Below are 25,736 nucleotides of genomic sequence, written 5' to 3' on the forward strand. Positions count from 1 at the left end.
GGTAGGGGCTCTGGTGGGTAGTTCTGGAACTCCTTCATCCTAGAAGAGTCCATTCAGGGCTTGTACAGCGCTGCTCAGCGCCGTGCAGCTCAGCTCTGGGGATGTCGCAGCACTCCTGGGTGGGGCAGATCCCCCTGCCTCCTGGGAAGTGCTTGCTGTGGTTGCAGCGGCTGCCGCTGCCACAAACTGCAGTCAATCGATGAGCAAATCGCTCCTGGCCGTCGACGTGGATGTGGCCGTGGTTGTTACCGTCGCCGTGGAGCTGGTCGTGGAGACCGAAGCAGTGGCCGTAGCCGAATTCAGACTGTCCGCGTAGTATCGCTGTCAAAATACTTTCGCTATGAAGGGCACATTCTCCAGTGCGGCTGCGGAGAGCCTCTGCTGCTGCTGCTGCTGGTGTTGTGGATGCGGCGGCTGTTGGTGCTGCTGCTGCTGGGATGCGGGATGTGCGAGCTGCAGAAAGGCCGATCCCCCGGGATAATCGCCATGCAGACTGGAGGGCGGCACTGCCAGCGGATGGAAGCCCGCCGGCGACTGGTACTGGGAGCGTGGCCAGGCAGGGTTGCTCGTCTCTGCGCTGGACAGCGGCGGAGTCGTCACATTGATGGGCGGCGACATGCTGCCCTCGGAGGAGTCCGGCGTCAGCTGACTGGCCTGACTGTAGCTGGAGAGCGGCTCGCGGCGGGTGTACTCCCTGCGCCGCTCGTAGGCCGGCGGCAGATCATCGTCCAGCAGATCCCCACCGATCTCGTGCAGCTTCCGCATGTGCTTCTTCAGGTCAAAGTTGCGGCAGAAGCCCTTGGCGCAGACGCGGCACGTGTAGGGCTTCTTGTCGTTGTGCGTGTGCATGTGGAAGGTGAGGTTGTAGATCTGGTGGAAGGCCTTGTTGCAGATGCTGCACTTGTACGCCTTCTCCCCGCTGTGGGTGAGCTTGTGGTTCTTGTAGTTGCCCTTCTGGTGGAACCCCTTGCCGCAGTACTCGCACACAAAGGGCTTGTAGCCCGCGTGGATCCTCGCGTGGGTGTTCAGTGTGGAGGAGCGATTGAAGGCCTTGCCGCAGGTCTGGCACTTGTGCGGCTTCTCCGACGTGTGGATGATCTTGTGGCGGCACAGGGTGGATGCCTGCCGAAAGCCCTTGCCGCAAACTTTGCACACAAAGGGGCGTGCCCCCGTGTGGACGGGCATGTGGCGCGTGAGATTGTAGTGCGCGTTGAAGACCTTGCCGCACTCCAGGCAGGAGAAGGTCTTGGGTTTGCCTCCGTTCGCCGATCCCGGACTGCTGTCATCGAGTGAGCCGTGTGGGGAGGCGGATCTGGAGCGTGGACCTGCACTGGAGGAGGCGGTTCCTGCTGTGGGTGTGGTGGCTCCAGCTGCTGCTGCTCCTCCTGCTGCTGCTGGTGGTGGCGTGGTCACGCCCTGCTCGGGCTGCGATCGCTTCCTCTTCAGCGAGGGTGCACCCAAGCCGCTGGCATGAGCAGTTCTCTGACCCACCGGCGACTTCTCCAGCGTCTGCTGCATCGTGGGCACCTGCTGGGATTGGGCAGCAGCAGCCACAGCTGCCGCCGCGGCCAGGGGATGCCCCAGATTGCGGCGCAGCGACTGCGAGTGATGGAGACTCGCGTTCAGGGAGGCGGTGAAGCTGCTCAGATGTGCGGCACTGGCTAGGGTCTGCTGCTGGGCGGTGAGTGCGGCGTATTGTGCCGCTGCAGCGGCACACATCAGCTGATTGGGGGCATAGTAGAGCAGGGGATACTGGGAGAGCAGCTCCTGGTGGCGGGAGCTGACGAACTGCTGCACGGCCGAGGCGGAGGGCGACACGGAGGAGGAGATGGCACCCGCCGAGCCGGGCACGTACTTCTTGAAGGCGGAGTCATAGTTGACGGCAGCCGCCGAGTGGGGTGTCTGCTCCAGGCTGATCACCTCAATGGGGCTGCAGGAGCGCTCCGAATCGGCATCAATGTCGGCATCCTCTTCCTCCTCATCGACCAGGATGCTGGCGGATGCCGGACGCTGCACTGGTGGCACTGCCACCGATTGATGCGGCTTGTGGTCCGGCTCCATGATCTTGGCAATGGAGAACTTCAGCGGGCAGGAGCGCTTGGCATCGCTGCTGCTGCCATTATTTGTGGTGGTGTTTTGGTGTTGATTCAGGCCGCCGGCGTTGGACTGATCCGAGGCGGCGCTCTCCATGACGGGACTCTTCGATGGCGGCATCATTGCAATAACACCCGCTGGACTACACGGTTGCATGCCACGCGGACTCTGCAATAAATAGGAACAAAGAGAGAACACAAATGAGTCAAGGATCCTTCTCTCCACGATGTGTGTATGCAAACTAAGCAACGGGTTATCAATTAATATTGAGCATACGCCTCCATTGTTATCCCTTGGCCAGGAGCCAGGAGCCAGTCAAGTGCAACTAATGCGCCACTAAATACGCGTTGCGAAAACAAACTCCAGGGAGAGCCTACGAGAGGGCGTGCTCCCAGCGGCAGGACATTTTTGCATATCCCTGGGATCATCCGGCCATCATTCATGGCCAGTCAGCGGGTTGCAATTAAAACAAAACCGCATTTGCGTTTAATATGTTTTTACATTCCCCCGATATTTCGCAATACAAATTTTTGCATATTTTTAACCCGTGCGCGGTCCAGGTCCCCGGCTCACACATCACTTAACCCAAACAATGCCCCAAAGGGCTTCAACTCTTTCGCTTTTCTTTTTAGCATATTGCCAACAATCACAACACAATCCAGGGAATACTTATTCTTATTCCCAATCGAAGGTTGTTTTTGGCGCGGGTCTTGGCTTCATTTGCAAATCATTAAATCGCTTACACTTGGCTGCAAGTGTAAGGTCTCTGCCGGTCGCCGGTCTACGGTCTACGGTCTCCGTTCTCCGGCTCCATCTTCCACATGTGCTCTCGAGTGTTCCTAATGTGCGACATCCGGTGCGATTACCGCTTTCCTTTCCTTTCCTCAACCTAACTCAACCCTCCTCGTGATTTTTCTGTTTTTAATTAACTTGATTTGACGCCTCAGTAAGTAGCTCTGAAGGGCACACACACACTCAAATCCAAGGCTAACTCGGAGTCTGAGTAGTTTCTCTCTCTAAGTGTTGCTTAAGATTAATATGATTAAAAAGGGGGCTGGTCATATTTCACACGCTGACCACGAACACAGAGGCAGAGACGGACAACTTTCAATTGAAACTTTGGCACTTTTCCCCCTTAATTTGAGGCCCATATAAGTTCGTGTAGTTCTGTTTTTGGTTGAGTGCCCCGAATTATGTTGGTGTTCTAGTGGCCTCTTGAGAGTTCTCTCTTTTTTGGGGGCAACTCTTGGAGAGTGTGGAATTAAGCTTATTAAATGTGTGGGTGCTAAATATTGTTAATAAATAGACAGAACATGAGGGAGACTTTTGCCTCAAGTTGGGGAATTATATTAACATTTACATGTGGAATGGTTTAGTTGCATGTCGATGGTAGACTGGATGTAAGATATATTGCAAGAAGTAGCATTAGTTGCATTCGCTTTAGTCGGCAAAAGTCGAATCACTTTATTATATTCACTTGTTATTTTCGAAAGTAAACTTGTGACTAATTTGCAATTACAACAATTATTTAATTATAAAAAAGTGCCACAGCTTTATTACTACTGACAGGTACTACTGACACAGAAATATCACACCATAAAATGATCAACTTCCCGTCGGAGAAGCACAACCAACCTGCTAAAAACTCCATAAACTTAAGCATAATTATTATCTATGTATAAAGGAATGATACGTACAAAGTAAACCATATTTAGGCGCTGCCTATGTGGGTATCCAATGCGTGTTGGCTGGACGACAGACGGAAAGACACTCTGCAGCCACTCTTCAAACACACTCGATGATGGACAACTCCCACACAATTATTAATCAACACACACAACAACGTTCGACTTGCTTAAAGTTTGTTCTTTTTATTTTTCACTTGCTATTTTGTTGTTTTTGACTCGTAAAAAGCTATTTGTTCGGGTGGAATACGTAGACGGAGCGCGATAGTGGAAGGGAAGCGCTGTGTTCAGCACAGGATCAGCGACCGAAGCGGAATGATGGCAAACACACGGGAGTGCGGGCCTTAAGAAATATGAAAAGGACACACGCAAAACGAAAGGCAGGCCCGACAGGAGCAGCTCAGCTGGGAGTGAGCAAAAGGACGAGCGGGCCTGCTTCGGCAGAGGGTTGCGAAACAACCCCGAAAATCTCTGAGCGAAAGAGAAAGGCAGCTGTACGGGGACAGAAAGAGAGAGTGAGTGAGCCACCAAGGGACAGAGCGGGATGGCCAGCTTGAGTCCTGCGAAAGGAGAACTTCATTATGACGTTCAGATTGGATGGGTCCTGACGCTCCAGCGTCGACGGCGACTGAGGACGTCGACTGCATTATGAATGAAAAGACAAAATGTCGAATTGGAATATTACAGAGAAAGGCAGAGCAAAAGAGAGAGAGCAAGAAAGAGCGAGAGAGAGGTAAAGAGGCAGAGGCTGAGACCGCCCCTAAAATATTTATACGAGATAGAGCGGTGAGGGAAGAGCCAAAGGAAGATACATAGAGAGGGTGAATCAGCAGGAGGAGAAGAGTGGGCAGAGTGAAAGGGAGTGCTAAGGGTAGAGAGAGTGTGTGACAGAGAAGGCTATGCGGGCTATGGCAACCTTTTGGCCGTATTCCTTTCACACTTGATTTTGGATGAGTCGCAGACACCAAAAAATGGCAGCCCAGAGACCCAGACCAGACCCCTACAGCCGTACTCCTCCCTCGCTCGAGTTGACTTTTTCCCACTAGTCCAACAGTCAGTCCCCCCACCATTATCCCTACCAATCTAACCCCCTTTTAGCGGCGCTCTTGTCTTTTGTTGTGCCTTTCAATTGTCGTTTTGGCATTTCGTTTTATCAGCGTCTTTGTTTGCTCACCTTTCGCCTGCCAGCGGGCAAGGCGCACTCCTCGCACTCTTTCACTCTCTCTCTCTCCCATTTTATATGTGTATCTCTCGTTTCCTTTAAGTTGTATGCCTTTTCCCCAGAATCTCCCGCCCCCGTGCACTAGGCAAATATAATCTCATATTCATTTTGATGATATCTCTCTCCGCTCCCACGCGACTTTCTTCAAGTTTGTTTGCTCTGGGAGCGTCCTATCCGAGAGGCCTGGCAATGCGCATCCTGGAGTTGTGCAGTTGCAGCTAACGGGACACACAAAAGCACAACTCTTTAGGGGTCTACGGGCAAAAGGGACAGGCTGCGCGTAACGAGTGAGCAGCCGCCAAGGACAGACGATAGTAGCCGCCGCCATTTTCATTGCATTTTTATGTAAACGAAAACATCCTCGACTTTAGCTCATTGTGGCGACTCGACTCTTGTGTGGGGAAATCGATATGCAAATATCAGTCCTTTGTTGATTAGATATCCGCATTGAAATTGTATATTTTCGAAGAGAATAGTGTGAGATAAGTGGTGGAGAGATGGAAATGCAAGAAGAATTCAGATCCGAGTTGTCTCTTGGGTAAACTTGAATGAAATCTGTACCTAAATTCCCATATTAACCCTCGAAACGTGCGCCCATGACAACCAAAAAAGGTCATTCGTATTTCATATCCACATTCACATTGGCATTGGCCTCCCTGCCAGATTGGGGGTCACTCTAGTGCTCGGATGTGCAACCTCCATGTGGACTTGTTTGCCTGCAACTTGTGTCCAGCCGAGTGCTGTTTCAACAAACTCGCATGTCACTCATCATAAAGTAGCCAGAAAGAAACTATCATCATCGTCATCCAGAACATCATGATGATTATTTAGTTACATGTGTGTACATATGACATTTTTAGTTGCAAAATGACTATCAAATGTAGAAATGTGCAATCTGCATTTAGTTAAATAAATAAAACGGGGGGAAAAAATGCTGTTAAAGCAACAGCGATAAACAGCAAAACGACAACGGCCTCTGATCCACCTTAAACTCACACGCGGGCATTTCCGGTTCGCTTGGGGGCTGTCCATTCTTTTGTGCTCCCTCTGAAGTTCCCATTCATTCTCAATCTGAAGCTTCTTCCCTCGCTGCTTACACTCTTTTATATTATGTGTACAGCCTATACTGCTCCCACTCATGCTTCCACAACTACTCCACTTCTTGCTGACTCTGTTGGCTCATCTGCCAAGTATTCATACTCCCTTTTAGTACTTATAACTATTCAACTTCCTACCTTTAGTTATCCCCCTTTTTTGACCCAAGAGTTGCAAAAATAAGATGACGCCACCCCATACATTTTTTCAGTACGAAACACAAGAAAGAGGCAAGCTACACGGAAGAACTGGAACGCCTCACCTCATATAAATACACCTTGTGGCTGCTCATCCACCTGGTCCATCTGCTACTCCCTCCCACTCATGCTTTCGCTTGGCTCCACGCTCTCAGCTTCTGTGTCTCTGCCCTACTCCCACTCAGGCTCCCTCTGCTGACCAACTCTGCTGACAACGAACCGGTAATCCCTCTCTTGCTTCATCTGCTCTCTCTCATTCATTGCGATTCAAAAGCCATGCAAGCATGACCAAGCACGATGCTTGCACACATACACGAAAGAAAGAGGCAGCAAAAAGAGGTGACAGAAGAAGGCGACCCGATGGAAGGGGAAGAAGCCCACGGTGAGGCAGAGGAGGAGAGAGTGCTGCTCGTCCAGAGAGGCGTTCGGCTAGCAGGGAGGGCAGTGAGTGCAATGGTCTGGCAGAGTGGACTAACTGTAAATGCAGAGCAGCGCAGCAGCAGCAGCAGCAGCCAACTACAACAACAAAAGCTTGAAAGTCCCGCAAAATGTGCAAAAATAAAATATCACAGCAACAACAACAACAAAAAGAGCCTGCAAAAGTGCAAAAGAGGGAGACGGACAGAGATGCAAATAGTGCAGAGTGCAAAGGTAACACAGAGTGCTAGAGTGGGACACACCGTGCCTAAGAGGGAAAGGGCAAGAGAGTGAGTGCGAGTGCAAGCTCTTTTTGTTTGTTTCATCAGACTTCAATGTCCTTTTTTTTTGCATCCGTGCCCTGGCCTGTGCTTTTTTTTTAATTTTTAATGAGTTTTGCAAAATGGTTGTGGTGCTCTTGGATTTCGCTTTTTAGGCTTTTTTTTTGTTGTTGTATAATTTTGAGTGCCTGGAGTTCATTTTGGGCAAACATAAATTATGAACGAATATTTCAAAGCGTCCAAAGGAAGGGATATTTGTGGGAGTAGGGGTCTGCAATGGATGTTAAAGGGTTTTTAGTGGTAAGGGGGTTGAATATAGAAAGAAGGGTCAAGGCATATTCATACTACATACAAATTTTGGATAGTTGGATAGATAGAAAAAAGAAAATAACAAATGAAATATTTAAAAAAAATAGAATAATTCACAAAAAAATAGTTTATGGGTTGATATAAAGGCTGTCCAAATATGGGAAGATAAAAAATATAAATATTTTAAAGCACTTTAAGGTGCTAGTTTTGGTATTTAGAATGAATACCAAACTAAGACCCATAAACAAGGATTTCTTACCAACTCAAATCACAAATCTTTCGTTTTACAATCTGCCACACCTTCCCATACGCAGTGCTTAGCAACCTTTTAGTTATCGCACCCACTACCAGTACGCCCTCTGACTGCTCTACTAAACCAATAAAACATTTGCACAACTCTCATTTCGTGCCACATCGAATTAACCTTAAAATTGAAGATTTACACCTTCGAGAGCGGAAAGCTGGGGCTTTGATGCACAGGGAAATGCATAATAGAGCATAAGACAGTTTTTCCAATGAACCCAATCAATGAGCGTGTTCCCAGAGAGAGAGAGAGAGAGTCCTCCCAGTGGCTTGCATAATCTGTGCGGTAAGCCTTGGGCGATTACAAGGCATTATACAAGAGGTCCGTCCACGTCCCTGTCCCAGATTGCGAGAGTGAGTGAGTGAGTGCTGTATCCATGAGATACATTTGGTTACTTAAGCGGGTCTATGTCGTCTATGCATATGTGTAACTAGGACACAATGTCCAGCCACTGGACAATGGCGAGTGATGAGAGCCTCTCCTGCCGGACCAAAGGGAAACTCAACAGCTGCCTTTGGACTTGTGTCTGTATCTCGGCTATGGTTATGTGTGGGTGCTTGTGTGTCCCCCGGGGCAACGGAATATCCGATTTGCGAAATGAAACAATTGCGGTGTTTGACCAATTTTACAATTGATGTAATCCTGCAAATCCTGCCTATATTAGCGCTGAGCCGCTTCCTCCTTGCCTCCATTACGATTGTCAAATTGAAATGTTTTCGGTTCATTCAAGAGTAAACACACACGCTCAGACTCACAGGACTCTCTCCAGGCAGATACCATGTAGAAACATGTTTATGTGGGCTATGGGTTCCGTAGGTTTATAATAATATTTTGCTAACCTTCTTTTGCGCTCAAGTAAAAGTTCAAAAAGATTTCGGCCGCTGTATTGTCCTGCCTCCTGCTCCGGCTTCTGCTTCTGCTACGCCGATTACCGATTACCAACACACAGATTAAGGGATGTTCGCTGGAGTGGGAAAGGGAAGCGGGAGCGGTAGCGGGAGCGAAACAGATCTAAACAATCGGCTTGGCAGGTTTCTCTTTCTCCATTCTCCTGGCTGGGCTGTGCTACTGCTTTTGCTCCTGACCAATTCATAGGCGCGCAATTAGACGAGTTTAGGCCATTGTCTGGGTGCTGGCCATAGACAGATTTCGTGTGGCTGGTTCCTCCTTTGATCCGCTATATCCCTAAATCTGTGCACTCGACCATGATCTATCTTTTCCCATCTCTCTCTCTGCCTGCTTTTGTGTCGCGCGTATTTGGCGCGTTTAAATAGATTAACCGCCTGGCAATTTGCTCGGTTCCTATCTCCGATCTTTTACCTACCATCGAGGACATTCCCTACCATGTTCCGCTTCTGCCAATTCCTGTTCCCATTTCACTCCATCTCTATCGCTCTCTTTCTCTTTTTTGCAATTAGCTGCGGCCGCCTCCTTTGTTTGCCATCTTAATCTTGAGTAAATTAGTTCATTAAGAGGTTAATTCCCCATAACACCCACAAATTAGACCAAAGCAATGCCAATGTACACAAAAGGAGGACATTTGTCCATGTCCTGAGAATAAGTGCTCTTCTGTTTCTTAGGTGAATTTGTGTATGGTTGGATGAGAAAATTGTTTGAGTGTTTTATAGAGTTTACTGTGGGGGGAGGTGTAGAAACCAAAGAAGAAACTAAATGTTGATAAGAAATGTAGGAAATATTTCTTTGGATTACAGATTGGTTTCCTTAAGAAATTTCTTTTGATATTGCAGGAATAAATCCAAGAAAACCTTACCCCACCAAAGCCATCCCCCTAGATAATATTTCCCAACCATTTCAAACTCATTTCCAAAGCTCTAACTCCTTCTGCTACTGACAACCCAAACCAACCGCCTTTTACAATTTATTTATATCACACCTTCAACCCAATTATTATTTTTTCCCACCATCTATAAACCGAACATGAGCTGACCATGCCAATTATTGCCCAAACCCGTTGACCGACTAATCGCATCAGTAGAAATTTAAATTTTCAACATGCATTTGACACTTTTCGGCACACTTTTTCCTTCCGTTGAGGTTTACTCCCGCTAAACTAAACTTTAAACATGAATTTGGCAAAACAAATCTCTAAAAAAAAACAAATCCCTTTCTTGTGTGAAAGAAATAATTTTTTAATGGACAGTAATAGGCTTAAGCAGGCATTAACATGTTGAGCAGATTGCTAATGCCAAAAAGATGAGAACCAAAATGATTTCCGGCGCGTGACCCACAAACCGATGTCATTCTCCGGTATAACATCATCATCGGAAGTTGCAGGGATATGGGAAATGTTTTTCAGATGAACTTTGCAAAGGGTTGCTGGGTTGGGTTTGGGTCACCCTTGGAAACTTTTCGGTTATTGTTTGATTTTGTTGTGGGTCTGGTTTCGGGTTCGCATTCGGTCTTTGATTTGGTCCTCTTCTTTTTTTGCTGTGGGTTTGTTTGAAAAGTACTTGTTTAATCGGTTTGTTTGTGACATTTCTATTGCCTCCCCCTCAGGGCTGGCTCTTTGTTTATTTAGTGGTAGGCCTGACACGCGTTTGACGCCCACACAGAAGCCCGAAAAACCACCCAGCCGAGAGTCGTAATGCTGAAAGAGTTTTCACTCTGCACCGCCACCACCAACACCGCAGAAAAACACCAGACACACCCAACCAGCATCTCCACACCATTCTAAGCCGAGTGGGTGTGTCTGTTTTGTGGGTTACACGACAACTCATCATCATCCTCATCCCCAGACTCCTTCCTCATCATGCTCAGCCCCCTCATCATTCTCAGAATCTGTTTATGCGAGGTAGTCCGGCAAGTAGAAGGGTATATTGGTGACAGCTTCTTAGAACCCATAACGCTGTTAGAAAGTCTGGGACTGTGCATTTTTAGGTGCAAAATACAGTTCAGAAAAACGAAATCCACCTTACCATCTTTCTGAGATCCTGAAGCTGGGAAACTTACGAATAAGCATTCAAAATGTATTTAAATTATTTTGACTGATAAATTTGTTCTCTTCTTTACCAATTCCCAAAGTCAGAAAGTTAAAGTCACGTTTGAAACCTCTTCACCTCCACAACTATGCATTCCAATTACGTTAATATTTCAACCATAAAAGAGTGCCCTATAAAGCGGTGATAAGACCAGCGAAATTATCTTTTCAATACACTTTAGTATCTTCCTAGTACCCAAAAATAAATCAAAATAAGAGGCATCTTTTAGTCCGAATGAGTCACATTAATTGTTCCTGCTGGTGTTCTTCTATGGCTGGGGAGGCCATCGCTTAAGTGCTGCCAAACAAAAAGAACACATTTACAGGATGGTTTTTATTTCTCCCCCTTTTCCGGCTCTAAGTCCTAGTCTCTCCTGCACCCCTGCCGCTGAGGAGGGGGAGGAGCGGAGTGTGAATTGTAATTACAGTGGAAATCAGCTTTTGGCACTTGTTCGGCTTCCTTCTGGGCTTCCTCCTCCAAGGCTTGGTGGGTGGGGTTGACTGCCATGCATGTTAATGTGTGTGTGTGTGGTATAGCTGTGTGTGCGTATGTGTGCTGTATCTGTGTGTGGTTGGTTGGTGAATTTCTTTGTCTGTTTTGAGGTCGTTTGAAGTGGTTGGGATATGTAGTATGTCCTCTCCTACTCTCCGCTTTCAGCAACAATGAATGAAAGATTTTCGCATGTGACGCGTGATTTATTTTTTTTCCCTAATTGGCTTTCGATGCGTATGCTGGCATTTTCCCCACCACCGCACCACACTCCCTTCTCTCCTCTTCTACTCTCCTCCCTTCTGTCATAATTTCTTTCCGCATTTTGACAGCATCGAAATATTCCTGATTTGATGTCTGTTGGGGGCGTTACTCTTTATATTCCTGGCAGTAGGTGTCACCGGAAATTGTGGCTTAGCTAAGGGAAATTAAATATCAGCCAGGAGGGGGGAATTGGGGGTGGGTTGTAGCATGTTCCGGTTGTGGTTGGGGAATCATTTTTCTCCCACATTGGCAAAACATATTTATTAGCGAAATTGAGTGTGAAGGCGAGTCATTTATCTGGAGTTGGAGATTCTGTTTGGATTTATCTCTGGCTCAGGCTTTGGCTTTGGTAGCCGCTTAAGTGGATTGTTTGGGATGTGTGGCCTATTAATGGGAAATATGAAGTGTTTTTGGGCACCAGCAAGTTAAAGGGGAACAAAATTTGTATCTAAGAAGATAATTAATGAGAGAGATGGTGTTGGGTGGGGATTTTTGAGGGATTAGAGGAGGATTGAGGTTAAACAAGAGCTCTGGGAGTTTGGGTTTGATTATGGAAAGCAAATATGAAATTGTATGGCCTGTTTTTTCACCAGTTTTACTTCAGTTTCATATTTTGGAGGATAATTTAAATATTTCTTATAAGCTTACATTTACAGCTGTAATTTTTAATCCAAAACTATTCCAAAATCCTGCACAATCTCTTATCCACCACAGCAATCTCTCCCCCTGCTCATGGTGGTCTTTCGCAATCATTTTTGCATATGCTCACAAATGTTTTACATAATTTGCACCCCCAACCCGTAGGAAAATGCTCTCAAGCGTAAACCGCAGCTGCAGCCGGAGGATCGCCGGTCAGTGGATCAATAGGTCAGCCGCAGAAATTAACCACAATTAGGAAATTGCGTTTATCAGATCATTGATCAATATTGAGCAAGCAGAAAAAGAAAACACTTTGCCAGCTGAAAATGTTTCACAAAAAATAAATATCTATTGATTTGCAGAGAGTGGAAGCGCTCAAAGGATTTTGGCAGTAATTTGTGCTAATTTGGGTCCATTAGATGTCCGGGATATACAGACCCATGAGAGAGGGAGAGAGAGGGAACACAACAATAGGGATGCCGCTGAGCAGTAGCAAAGGATTTATGTTTGCCGCTGTCTAATAACCCATCAAAATATAGTCGAAACATGTCAAAATACTGTCAATACGTTTCCCAAATCTCTCCCGTGCTCCCTCTCTCTCTCTGTCTCTACAATCTCTCTGCACTTGTGCACAATTGTTCTCTGGAGAGGGACACGGAATTGTGAAAGGTCTCCCAGCTTTGAAAAGGGCCGACAATTCCGTTCGGCTACCTAAAAACCCCTAGATCTTTCCACCATTATAGTACGAGGGGTTATGTGTGTGTGGGTGCCCCTATTGTGCCCAGCGCGGAATGGCTCTGGGCCAGGCCTAGAGAGCCGAACCTCCGCTCGGCTTAGGGCTGTAATTTGGACTGCTTAGTCGTTTAATTGTGCTTAAATGTATGCATAGCTTATAAAATATTTGCCTTAAATATTTTGGTTAAATCAAGAAAGGGTACAACATAACGCGGAAGGTTATCCTGTCCTAAGGAAAGGATATGCCAGAGACCACAGCAAATGTGTGAATCAGTTAGAGGCAGGGAAACGATTTGTTGGTGGAGTTCAGCCTGAGGTTAAAGTGGTACAAGAAGTAATGTAGGTGGAAAAAAAAAGAATTTGCAACCGAAAAAAGTTTAACAATTATTAAAAATCATCCAAAGTATCCGAAAATTCATTTTCTTCTTTCAAGAAGTTTTTATAAAATTTATCAGCTATTATTCTGTATTTCCCAATGAAATTTCGTGACTATTCATCCAGGATTAAACCAGAGAAATAATTTCCATAGCTGAATACTAATTTCCTATAAATCAGCATGAATTCCTTTACCCCAAACCAATCCCAATTTTTTCCAACAGCATGTGTCAACCAGCACATAAAAGAAGTGACTCAAAAGAAAGCCAATAATAAGTACTTATGGGGAAATTGGCCTTAAAGTGTCGCCGGACACGACACTCCACCCCAGCGGACACAGCCAGGAGGGATTCGGACATGACCGGAAATAAGTAAAAGCCAATAAATCAGCCAAAGAGGAAGTCAGGCAAACAACCAATGAGAGGAAACACACACAAAAAAAAGCACACAACGAATGGGAAAAATCGAACTGAAGGAAAAACAAAGTAAACTCAACTTTTCCCCTCTCCAACACTCCACCCACAGTTTCACCGGAAGATGAGCTAATAGAGACGCGTGGCCGCGTGGCGACGTTCAATTTGTTGCAATTATAATTGTATTGGTCGTGGGTCGCGTGTCCCTGTCCGGCACGAAGGAGATGTCAAAATGTTGCATAACCCGCTTAACCGCAGCAGAGGCAGAGTGGGAGGCGCGGAGGGAGTGGCACAACATAACTGCCAGCCCAAAAATGTTGACACGCGTTGAAAATTTAACATTTTCCTGGGACTCGGACAACCGTTTGACTTGGACCCAGCCCCGCAATTCGTATACCAATTCCCGGCCCTGGGTTTGAGTTCCTTTTTTGCTGTTGGTCCTGGCAGGTTGTCGCGGAGGAACTCAACCCTTGTGCGGCGCTTGTTCCGGCGAAGTGTCGCCCTTTGCATTATTTTGTTGCTTTTTTTTATGACAGGAAGCGGCAGTCGACGGCACACGGCACCGCTTTTCCACCGAACAACATTTCATATCCTTATGCTAATCATTTGGGAAGTGTTTTATTTGCTATTATGATTTCTGTTGCTGCAGCGTGGGAGAATGCCGTGTCCCCTGTTCCTGTTTCCCCTCCTGTTCTCTGACATGATAGTTAAATATTTTGTTAGGGCTTGTCAGGCCAGTGGCAAGCGGCTTCCAGAAAGGGGTTTAAAGTGTAACAAGGTAATTAGCTTAAACGGAAAAGGAATGGGTCCTGTATGGTTATGACAGTTAAATTGATGGGAATATGTTTTCGCGGGGGAATGGGACTAAATGTTGAGTGAATTAGGGGATTATAAATTATTTTGGATGGTGTTTTCAGAGGAATGATTGTTGAATGAATGGATGTGGTCTGTGGTCTGTGGTTTATGGAAAATCCAGTAATTTTGTGCCAGAACTAATACTCTCTGACAGCAGAGACTTCTGAGGTCTTCATCAAATTTTGTGGCCTTAAGAAAGGGCATAAATATTCTCCTGATTTTATATGTAAATGAAGACAGCTGCCCAAAACGCCAACAAATACCTCCACAATCACATTTGCAGTGACACAATTATTATGCAAGAGTTAGAAATACAAATACCATGCGCCATATAATTATAGTTTCAGGCATTAAATTCCCCTTCCTTTTCCTTCTGTTTTCTTTTTGCGCAATCTTAGAGTCAGGCCAGACGCGTCACCTTGAACGAAGGAATAGAGGAGTCTTCCCTAGAGCCACACAGGGGAGAACACACAACGACATCCTGTCGCCTACTCGCATTACAGCAAGCTGGCACGAGCCAAATTATAATGCCAAAAATCTTGTCCTCGTCATCATCATCGTCGTCCTGCGCCTGCTTGTCGTAGTCTTCGTTGGCATGAAAGAAAAGCGCACAGAACCAGCAATTAATGAGCAGTTGTTTAGTTAGCAAAGCACTCAAAGGACAATGCCAGGAGCTGGGACTGCGACAGCCACTGCCACTGACAGCCTACACAAAAGGACACGCCAGAATAGGGAGCACAGGGGGAGAAAGACAGAGAGAAATCAGAGAGCGAGAACATATGCATTTAATTCTAGAATTGAAAGCATAAAATTTCGCTTTCATTCGTAGGACTTCTTTGCACATTTCGAATATAATTAACCGGAAGCGCGGCACACGCGCCAGGACGCGAACAGGATGAGAGTAGGACGCCGCCGCACGCCGACGCTCGCCCCGAAGATGCTCTGAAGGCGAGAGGACATTCCAGCGATCCACACTGGATCGGATCGCGTGTCAACAACCGTAGAAAGAAAAAGCATTTCCGCCGAAAGCGAAATCAAATGTCAGGCCAGGACGAACGATGGTGAACGCCCCACAAAAAAAACAAAACTAAAAGAGGCAACCGGTTTTCGCCAGGATAATCATGGAAGATGATGATCGGTGATGATGGTGATGATGTTGATCGTTGTGTAAGGAGCAAACAAGTCGCTCGATTATCCTTTTCTGCCCACTTCAAGGAGCAGCAAGACAAGACCTCTCGCCGACAGCTGCACCACCAGAGAGAAAAGGAATCTCAGTGGCAGCCGCAGCATAAATACAATTGTTCACCGAGCTCCGGCACATTGCTTCCTGTCTTCGAGGCACCGGAAGGATCAGCGCCGTCGTCTCTAGCTGAGGGTTGCTCGGGGGCACAGGCACAGCCACAGCCTTGCTCCTAGCAGCACACGTCTCCCCTCCTGTCTCTGTGTTTCTCGCCGAGTAGGCGATGCCTCCTCTTGGAGGCGGTTACCTTGGTGTGTGTCGCATATGTAGCAATTAACATGCCCCGCTCTTGTCATCCAAACATGTGCAAATAACTTCACGTTATTCCCGTATATGTGCTTGGCCTTGTCCTTGGCGGCATAGCGCGTGCCGTGTGGTTCTAGGAGGCGTCTTCTATGGGGCGTGTAGCGCCTGCTGCAGTTCGTCATCCGATCTGCTCCTTGAGGGTTTCATTCTGATTGAGCTAAGATTGAGAAGTGAAGCAGCAGCTGCCTCTCTCTCTGTTTAATGATCTTCTTATAAGGGGGACACAATGTGCAGTAAGGCAATTGAAGGTACAGCAATCAAGGACAAGGTGCGATCTTTGAAAGTGTTTGGGACAACGGAAAATCATTTTTAGATTTTTCCACAAAGCGGAACTGTACCATCTTGATGAAGATTTCGTTGCAGCTGGAGTTCTACAGGGTTTTTCCAAGAGCATGTGTAATCCTTTAGTGAAGTTTTTAGGTGGGGAAAAAAGCAGAATGCAGTTGAGGATGGAGGGAGCATAACCTTGTGGATCTTTCGGGAACATTATGACTTGAATATGTCTTCAAATTATGGGAAATCGTTGGATGTTCTTCTGTAAGTCTCAGTAATCCTCTCACTGGCTTTTAGTTAGCTCCTCGTAATTTATAAAATAACTCTAAAAATCGTTTATTCCTCATGGAGGGACTCAAATTTTTAGCTGCTCTTTGAGCTTTAACTAGTTCCTTCTGTGTGAACTTTTGATCGATCAATCCTTGCTCTTTTCCCAAAAAGTACGATCTAAAATATCAAATATGTAACTTTCAATCCCTGAACTCCTTCATTCTTACAGCCAAATAAAAACTGCTCTCCTGCTGTGTGTTCTTTGCCCCACAATAAAAAGAAAACTGCACTGCACACTCTCCACATTCCTAATGCGAGTTGTCCAGGCTAATTGACCAAACGGCCACTTCAGTGCTCAATGAGCGCAACAATGGAATCAGCTACTCCTCCCGACTCCAAGGACTCCCCCGTGGCACCAGAGTCCATGGCAACATGAGCAATAAAGTTTAATATCCGCCTCGAGTGCAATGCAGAAATGTTTTGCATAATCTGCCCTCAGGACACACACAGTACACGAGCCTCGTACTCGTATATAGCCAGAAATAAAACCGTCGGAAGGTGTAGATAAATCACGTAGCAGGACAATGGCAAACAAGTGAGAAAACTCCCCCCGAAGGCAGAGAGAAAAAAAGGGGACACTTTCAATGGAGTCGAAAACGAAAGCGCGGAAAGATAAGTGAGAGATAAAAAACACTCTGGACTGCAAATGGGTAAATTTTCACATTTCGACGATTACTCTATTTAAGGAATTTCGGTCTAAGTTAGGGGTAGTAGCAGTGTGGGTAGTGGTAAGGGTTGAGCGGGTGGCAGGTCCAGTGTCTGGTTCAATTTGATTAATTTGTTAACAAACTGAAAGTAGCAACAGCCAAGCGGCGAATGCTTTGAGTAATTGCCGAGAGTCACGGCAGCAAATGAAACGCTCCAGGACGCAACCCCTACTCGCAACCCCTCACCCCTATATTAGCTAAAAGCGCATGAAGATCTCAGCGGGTTGATAGGAGCAAAGCAGCAGAAGCAGAAGCAGAACCGAGGACCGTACCCAAAAGAAAGGCACAAAATTGAGCACTTGAATGCCCTTCCAAATGGAGTTCCACTTTTACCGAGTGGCGGGGTGAGAGATTCCTTAAGAGTTCCTTCGCATAATCTGAATCGGGGGATCTATTGATTAACCCAAAAGACATTGAGCAGACGACAACAAGTTCCAGCCAGCGACAATTTATGCAGATTTGTACTTTCGTGTGTATGTGTGCATACCTGAACATTCGCATTGTTCTATAAATAATTAAACACGCACAACAAGACATCAACGGAGTAGAACGGAACGCACATAAAATGGGTATTTAAATAGCTGTTTTTTACAGAGAGCCTCTCGCCTAGCTATTTGCTGCTCTCATAAGTGCGAGTGTTTTCTAGAAATTCTGCTTAATATTTCTCTATTTCGAATCCTAGGGTACTCCAACGGATTTCGATTTTCGGCTTGTTGGTGTTGTTGCTGCGTAAAATGCCGTCAGTTGTCTTATAGACCCTTTGGCGCAGCGGATAGCGCGTTGGACTTCTAATCCAAAGGTCGCGGGTTCGATCCCCGCAAGGGTTGAAGCAAACAAATCTCTTATTATTCTTTTTTTCGCCAAGTTGTAATATGCTAATCCACTATAACACGCAGCATCCCAAGGAACTATCGTTAGTTAGCCAAGGCTTAACTATTCATTTCTGCATGCATAAGGAAATCAGATGAATTTCAATATAACTATCAGTGGAATGAAACAAAGTTCAATTTGAAGACATATATGTCCTATGTATAAATACATAAATATGTACATATTTACATAAACATTTGTTCGTACATAATAATCAAAACAATCTTGTGTTTATTTTTGGGTACACTGTCAGTTTGTCAGTTTACTTTTGAAATGTTGCAAATGTTTTCATTAAGTATTAAAATGACATAGGGGTAGGGAACTCCGCTTTACTCCACTCTCACCACCCACTTTCAACCTCATTAAGCAGTGCAAACATCTCTCATTCTCTTCTCGCTGTGCTGTCACTTTGTGTGTGTTTCGTGGCATGGGTTGGGGGAATTTGTGTTTTTGGAAAAAGTGTAATTTTCAATTAAAAGTAAACTGACAAACGGCAAACAAATTGGCGCCCTCTTCAAAACTATTTGCACAGGGCCAACAGCATCATAAGTATCTATGTATCTACAAGATACATTAAGCAAACTAAGGGAAAAACGCTACAAAGAGTGGAGGCAGCAAAAGTGAAGTGGAGTGAAGAAATCTCGACTGCCGCAAGCCCAAGCGCAAATAAAGCGGAAATTTTTGAATCGCGCAGTTCAAGCGTAAATTGCAACAGCTGTCAAGTAGGAGAGTGCGCGTGGTAGTATCTGAGTATCTGGTAGATACATTTCGCAGCGCAATGGCAAACTAGCTGATAAACAGCCTATTAAAACTGTTTACACGACCAATGCAAATATTGACAGAATGATGCAGGGCTTCTCTTTGCCTCTCCACCACTCTCCACCTCTCCCTTCCACCGCGAATCTATCTTTATAGAGGGTTGATTTATCCATGAGATACACGTACAATACAACAGCCATGTACCTTTGCTGTGTTGGAAACGTGGCAATTTGTTGTCGCTTGTCAAATGATCAGCGCCGCACACGCAAATTATCCACAAACACACACACACCCATAGATATAAACACACACAAATACGTGATTCTAAATCAAATGCAATTCCGCCATTTTGTTTCGACTGGTACGCCTTCAAATGTGCAATCAGACACAGACCCCGACACAGACCCCAGACCCAAACCAACACCGATGTTCTTCTTGGCGCACATTTTCTATACTATAAATAAATTCCCCATTTACTGGTAGGTAATGTGCCGACAGTCTGGGTTACAGCCCCCTTCTATCTCTGGCTTGCATTGTGCACTATAATTTAGTTTTCATCGACCTCTGTTGCTGTCTGTGCTGACTGACTGACTGACTTTTGCATGTTGGTAATCTCTTTTTAAATGATTTCCAGGGTGCAAACTCTGATTGTTGCTAGTAGAGCAGTTTTCGCTGAAAGCTCTTTTCCAGGTCAAAGAAATGAAAGTAGAAAATTGGATTGAAATAATCGCGCACTAATAAATTAAGGCAGAGAAAGGATCAAGGTAGGATCTATCAGATAAATGAATAGAAGATGCATTCAATCAGAAATTTAGATGGTAAGAATCGAACTAAAGGAGACTTCTTTCTGCCTTCTAATTGAATCTTTTTTTTCTCAATACATTTTTCAGTTATTTTGTATATTTTAGGCGAATCTTCTGTATTTTAATCTATAACAAAAAATAACGAAATAATTTGTACTTCATTGCCAGAGGCACAAGTATATTGGAGATACTTGCATCATTATCAGATGCTTTCAATATGCCCTCAATAATTTATTCCTATATTGTCCATTTTGAATGGATCTCTTTGCTAACTGATTGCATTTTTCCTGCTTGCCTGTTACGTCTATCTCTTGTTCATCTGTAGTTCAGCCCGTGAGCGCCTTTTTTCAATCCTTTATGGAACTCTGCTGTATCTCTGATCATGGAATGGTTCAACCCTATTTAAATCTCATGTGCTCTACGTTCTGTCATGAGAATACATATTCCATACGAGTATTAACCAATTGAGAAACAAGTTCAATGCAGTTCAACAACAAGTACAAGTAAGTACTCCCATTCTGCACTCTGGAGATCTACGCAACAGCCTTAACCCCGTGATGAATCGCAACCCATGCAACGTCATTTGTGTAACCCTTTTCTGTCCACCTTCGAATGTGAGCGAAAATGTGACCCACTGTGCACAGTCGACGGCAAGTTCCGCACTTTTTTCTCTACTCTAAACTAACAATTTTCGCCACAGGATAAAGAGTGGAGTCCAAAGAGCAAAGAAAAACCCCTAACGAGGTCCAAAGTTATTTTTAGAGCACAGAGTACAGAGGAAGAAGCAGACAACAAAAGTGGCAAATAATGCAAATATCTAAGCATGCAAGTGGCTCGGGGAAACGCCTCGACAAACTTTGACTTCAGTGCGATATTAAGCATGCGCCATGTGGTACAGCCAAAAGAGGGAACACAACAAAAAAAAGAACAAAGAAGCGAACGGAACAGAATGAAAGCAGCTGCAAAAGGAGCGCAGACAAAAGCGCACAAGGATAGGACTACCAGAATGATGATGATGATGGAGTAACTGCAATTAGGAATAATAAACAAAAAGTTACAGCCATCGAAACAGAGAGGGTGAGGTCCTGAACGGTGTGTCTGGTGGGGGGTTACATTAAAACTACATAAACGCAGACTTAATTGCGGGTTTTTCAAACGAACGAACCCTGGGCTTCCTGGGCTCTGTAGCGAGTTCTTTTTTTGCGCACTTGAATCGCAGTCCTCTATATAGGGGTTAGTTCTGGATCAGCAGTTGCTACAAAAAAATGGCTACACATGGCAGCCGCTAACAGCCTCTGCCTTTTGCTACCCCCCTTATCAAGCGCACCCAAAAGCGAACAAAAAATAGAGCAACTATCCCAGCAGCAAAATGGTTGTCGTCTATGTTTTTTTTGTTATAACTGAAAGTCAGCGCAGGGGAGTGAGGCAGCCATTTAGCTGCAGCCCAGCCATAGCCAGCAAATCCCTAGAATTTGTATCTAATAAACTTCCATATGCAAGCAGCGAACCATCCATTTATCCGTTCATTCTGTAGCTGGTTTATTAGGCCTGAAATGTTTGATTGAGTTCAAACCAGACATATGAGGGTGCCCAGAGCTATGGCAGTTTATTGCATGATTTTCGGTGGTTGTTCTGTGTGTCTGCCACTGTTGCACTTACAAGTTGATTATGTTGATTTTTTAACCATTCTTTTTTTTCCAGCCGACTGACTGGCGGACTGTTCAAGTGCTGCCCAACGCGTTGAGTGATTCGTTTGAGACTTAGGGCGGAAGGGGCTCATTTTATTATTAAATATTGATATGATATAAAGTCAGAGATATGTAAGAGATACATCAGATAAGCTGGCTTAATTAAGAAACGTTTCGGGCTGCCAAGGCAACCATTTTTGAAAGAAGAAATGGAAAAAAGGGAATGAGAGGTTTACAATTTTTCAAATGCCTTTTTTATGGTTTAATTTTATTTGTGTATCAGATGCTGCCACTTCACGTCGTTTTGTGTGGAGAAAGAAAGGGAATTATAATTTTTTCAGACAATTATTAACTGAAAAATGGATTGTTCTTTTACGGTAATTCTTTTAGAATTTTTTTAGCAAATATAAAAATCTTTCTATTAATTTAAATCGGTGCTTAAGATTACTGAAACATTTTTACAACCATAGAAACTTTCCTCAGCTATAAATGGAAACCAATTCCTGTATTTAAGTACATTTTTGCACTACCCAAGTTGTACCTAAAAACATTTAAATTATGTCAAAATCATGAATAAAGTCCGCTAGTTGTGTTTACCCCAATCTTAGGCTTATAAATAAATTCCAAACATTTTATTTCGCATCCACCACCATGCGTATCCTCACTCGATAACCCCCAAACTAAAGCAAAATAAAAAATAAAATACAAATAAAAAAGGGAACTAATAATAAACAGCCGTGAAGAGCGCTTCAAGTGACAACAAAAGGCAAATATTTACATTAACCAATGTACATGAAGCAGGAGAGTGGAGAGCATGGCGAAAGCGAAGGACTCTCCACCGCAGGACCACCACAACGGACCAAAGAACGCAATTCCTCAGAGGGCACACACACACACACAAAAAACTCCTCTCGCCCGCTAAATCTTTTATGAAAATATATGCAAGTTGGCAGCGCGACTCAAGCACTTTAGTGGGCTGCTGCAGGACTCCAGGCTCCGGCTCCTGCTACGCTTCCGCGTACAGCAGGATATAGCGAGGGCAGCGGAACTGCCGCAAAGAGCTCTGTGCAAATAAACAATTAAAATGTCACAATGATTGCCGGCTTACCCGTGTCAGGAAATCAAAAAACCAAAAACGGGAGAAAAAAACCACAAAATAGAAGGAAGAAATTGGTAAACGCTTTTGTGGTACATACCCCAACCAGTGGAATGCTCCTCAAACCCTTGAAGGACTTCTGCATATTGTGTGTTGATTCAAAAGCGCATTTTACAGGGGCGGAGTGAGAGAGGGCGAAGCAGCGCAACCACGTGGCTCTGGCTGTAAGACTGAAGTAAGATTTACCCCCCAGCCAGGACCAGACGACTGTGGACGGTGATCACTCAGGCGTAGAGACCACAAAGGCGAGGGCGAAGGCGAGTGCGAGTGCGAGTGCGAGTCCTGTCAAGGCGTTGGGCCTCTAACCAGCCACAGCGCCAGAAATCCCAATTAAAAATAAAGAAAGGCAAAACGAAAGTTAAACAGGCCAAAAACCTCATGTTAAGTGAAGTGAAGCTTCCCGAGGTTCCCATCCTTTCGGGGGAGAATCCTTCCATCCTGCTGGGCGTCTGTGACATTAACAATTGATAGACGACAGACGACACCCGCCAACAGGCGACAACAACTGAACATTTGACAGATTGTCGCGCTCCGTTGGCAGCTTCTAAGGACACTTTCCATTTCATTTCACACACAGTCAGACACACACACACGTCTGATCCTTAGTGAAGTTGCCTCCGGGGGCAACAAAACCCGTGCACCGTCCCCCCGCCTCCCTGCTCGAGTGGCTCCCTTTTTTCGGGCTGCGGGTGTCCGTCTGCGCCACTGGGGCAAGTGGCAAGCAAGCCAAGCAGTCGAGTGGCTGGCTTAGCCGCTAGTTGGCATTTAACAGTCGCTGGCTTAAATAATTCAGTTCTGTGGGTTTCTGGGCAAAGTTTCCCCGGGGGACTAGTGGCTTTTTCGGTTAGCGGCTTCTGAAGGGAGAGACAATTGCCTAACAATGAAAATGTATTGGGTAAGGTTGGAAAACTAGTCTTGAGTTTACTTTATTTTGTAACGATTCAAGTCGGACTCGAGTTCTCTAAGCTGATAATATTTTGGGTACAATTGAAAGTACAAGTGGAAGAGCTATAAATATTTTAAAATTATGATAAGGGAATAAGATATTTTAATAAATATTATTTATTAGTGCCAAGTAGATTATTGGCAGAACCATAATCTAGAATCCATATTGTTGCACCATGGCCATATATTTGTATGAAAATAATTGATAACTTTTTCAGAGACCATAGAAATATGAGGATCTCCCTAAATAAATATTATATCTGTATCATAGTCAAACACGATTAGAACTTGTTTTAGATCTACTTAAATTCCATTTGGATTAGACGAATAATCGTTGCCAAAACGTTTCATAATTTCCGTAAATATAAAAATCAATTTCAATATTGAAAATCTAACAAAACACAAACAACAATTAATACGCAAAGATGAAAGGTGTGTAAATATATTCAGACTCACCTCAAAACAAGGATGAATTTTGCCAATCACCGTGAGGGAAGATGTTCGTTTTATTTGCCAGAAATATGCTGATGCTCCTCGAAATGTTTGCACGTAGCAATTAATATCCCTTTTTTGATGTCTTGTGAGCTTGTGTTAATATTTAAATGGAATCTGAAATTTCTTGAGCACTTCAAAGAGTCTGTTTTGGGGGCAAAGATGCCGATGATGTTGCCGCTGCTGCCACTAATCGGCTGCAGGTCAGATTCTTGTTTGTTTTATGGATTATCTCCCACACTCGAACACACTGTGCCGCGCACACACTGAGACGCTCCTCACACTACTGCCACACAGAGACGGATGCTCGCTCTCCTTCACGGAGGGAGTCCTTGAAGGAGCTTTGGTGCTGGTGCTGCAGCCGGGACGAGAATATACTTTTGCGACCGCGCGTTCAAGACGTCAATTTCGTAATGCAAATATTTGATTTATGAATTCAAAGTAAATTAAGGCGAAAACAAAAAGCAACAGCAACAACAGAGAGCCAGAGAGTGTCGTAGAAGGCGGCAGGATGTATGACGACAACGACAACGACGACGAGTCCTGTGGCCCGCGTGCCAGAGTCAAATATGGCGACGCTAAGCACGGTAAACGGCAAAGCGACAAACAGCAAACGGCAAACGGCCAACGGTAATTTTATCCAACAAGAGCGCGCCTGCTCTCTGTCCTCGCTCCGGCTCTGGCTGTGGCTCTGTCTCTGTCTCTGTCTCGCTCGCCCACTCTCTGGTTGCGTTTTGTGTGTGTGCTCCGCTCCTGCCTGCCGACGGCAAAGTCAAAGCAATAAAAAGCACATAACGCGATTTGATGCGCGCGCTCTCTCTCTCTGTCGCTCTCCCGCCATCAAACTAACTGCCGTTATGTTTCAGGCGACGGACGAGCTGCCTGCTCGGAGCACACGGAACATCATTATCATTTGCTCCCCTCCCCTATCTGTTCCTGTCCCATTCGCACCCATCGCATACGGATTTTTTGGTGGTGTCAAATGTGTGTGAGAGGGAGGGAAAGTGTGTGTGAGTGTGCGTGACATTAACGCCATCATGCTCATCATCATCATCATCAGCCACGCGGGGCGGCTCGGTGCCTAGATGGCAGCTGTCGTCATTGTTCATAGTAAGGGTATTCCTGAAATTTGTGCGGGATTGCTACGGATTTTTATATAGAACAATACAGACATTAGGATAGTGAAGTCAAATTCATAGTCTTTTCATAGGAATTTTGATTCGTGGTGATGGGGTAGATATTTTTGAAGTTATAGGGACCAAAAGATGAAGTTTTCTACAATTTTTAATGTTTTTTGTATGTATCTGAATATCATCTTTAAAACCCAAGAACTTGGGATCTTGTGATCATTATATTCAATGGGTTTCCTGTGCATTCACAGATGCTCATCACCAACATTCCCATCTCCTTTACCGGAATACCATTAATGCTGACTGTCCTTTTACTAAGCATTTGCCCCTACATAACCTCATCTCCTCCATCGCCCCGGGAGTCATCACCCATGCCCTGGCCGTCCCTCCCCTTCCTTCCCCACCGCCACCCGCTGAAGAGCAGAGTACATATTTGTACTGCAATTTGGCTGCGTCGCGTCGCCCCCCGCTCTGCCCCTGCCTGCGTTCTGCCGTGTGCTCCTGTGATTTGCCTCTTTTTGCGCTCTCATTTACACAGGTGAGTATTTTCCTACCTTTTTTCCAGTATTTTTCTGGTTTCATTTCGGTTTTTCATTCTTTTTTTTTTGGGTGCCCCCGACGGTCTATGTACGCTCGCTCCGTCTCGCTCTCCCGCTGGGCCATT

At 45.3% G+C, this 25,736-nt stretch overlaps 1 protein-coding gene and 1 non-coding gene across 3 annotated transcripts; one reads left to right on the forward strand and one right to left on the reverse strand.

The window, feature by feature from the left end:
- On the reverse strand, positions 1 to 24,389 carry LOC117901829 (fez family zinc finger protein erm). 2 transcript variants are annotated; one of them, XM_034812760.1, is made up of 2 exons: positions 23,907 to 24,389; positions 1 to 2,262 (listed from the first exon to the last, which is right to left on the reverse strand). In XM_034812760.1, the coding sequence occupies exon 2, from the start codon at positions 2,248 to 2,250 to the stop codon at positions 325 to 327; it is 1,926 nt and encodes a 641-aa protein (XP_034668651.1). In that variant the 5' UTR covers positions 2,251 to 2,262; positions 23,907 to 24,389; the 3' UTR covers positions 1 to 324. The 2 variants fall into 2 exon arrangements, with proteins under 2 accessions (XP_034668651.1, XP_034668650.1); XM_034812759.1 differs by lacking the exon at positions 23,907 to 24,389 and adding an exon at positions 3,792 to 4,105.
- On the forward strand, positions 17,984 to 18,056 carry Trnar-ucu. Its single transcript has one exon. It is a non-coding gene; the product is annotated as a tRNA-Arg (tRNA).
- Positions 24,390 to 25,736: the final 1,347 nt, after the last annotated feature.

Source organism: Drosophila subobscura, chromosome U (assembly GCF_008121235.1).
Source record: "Drosophila subobscura isolate 14011-0131.10 chromosome U, UCBerk_Dsub_1.0, whole genome shotgun sequence".
Lineage (NCBI taxonomy): Eukaryota > Metazoa > Arthropoda > Insecta > Diptera > Drosophilidae > Drosophila > Drosophila subobscura.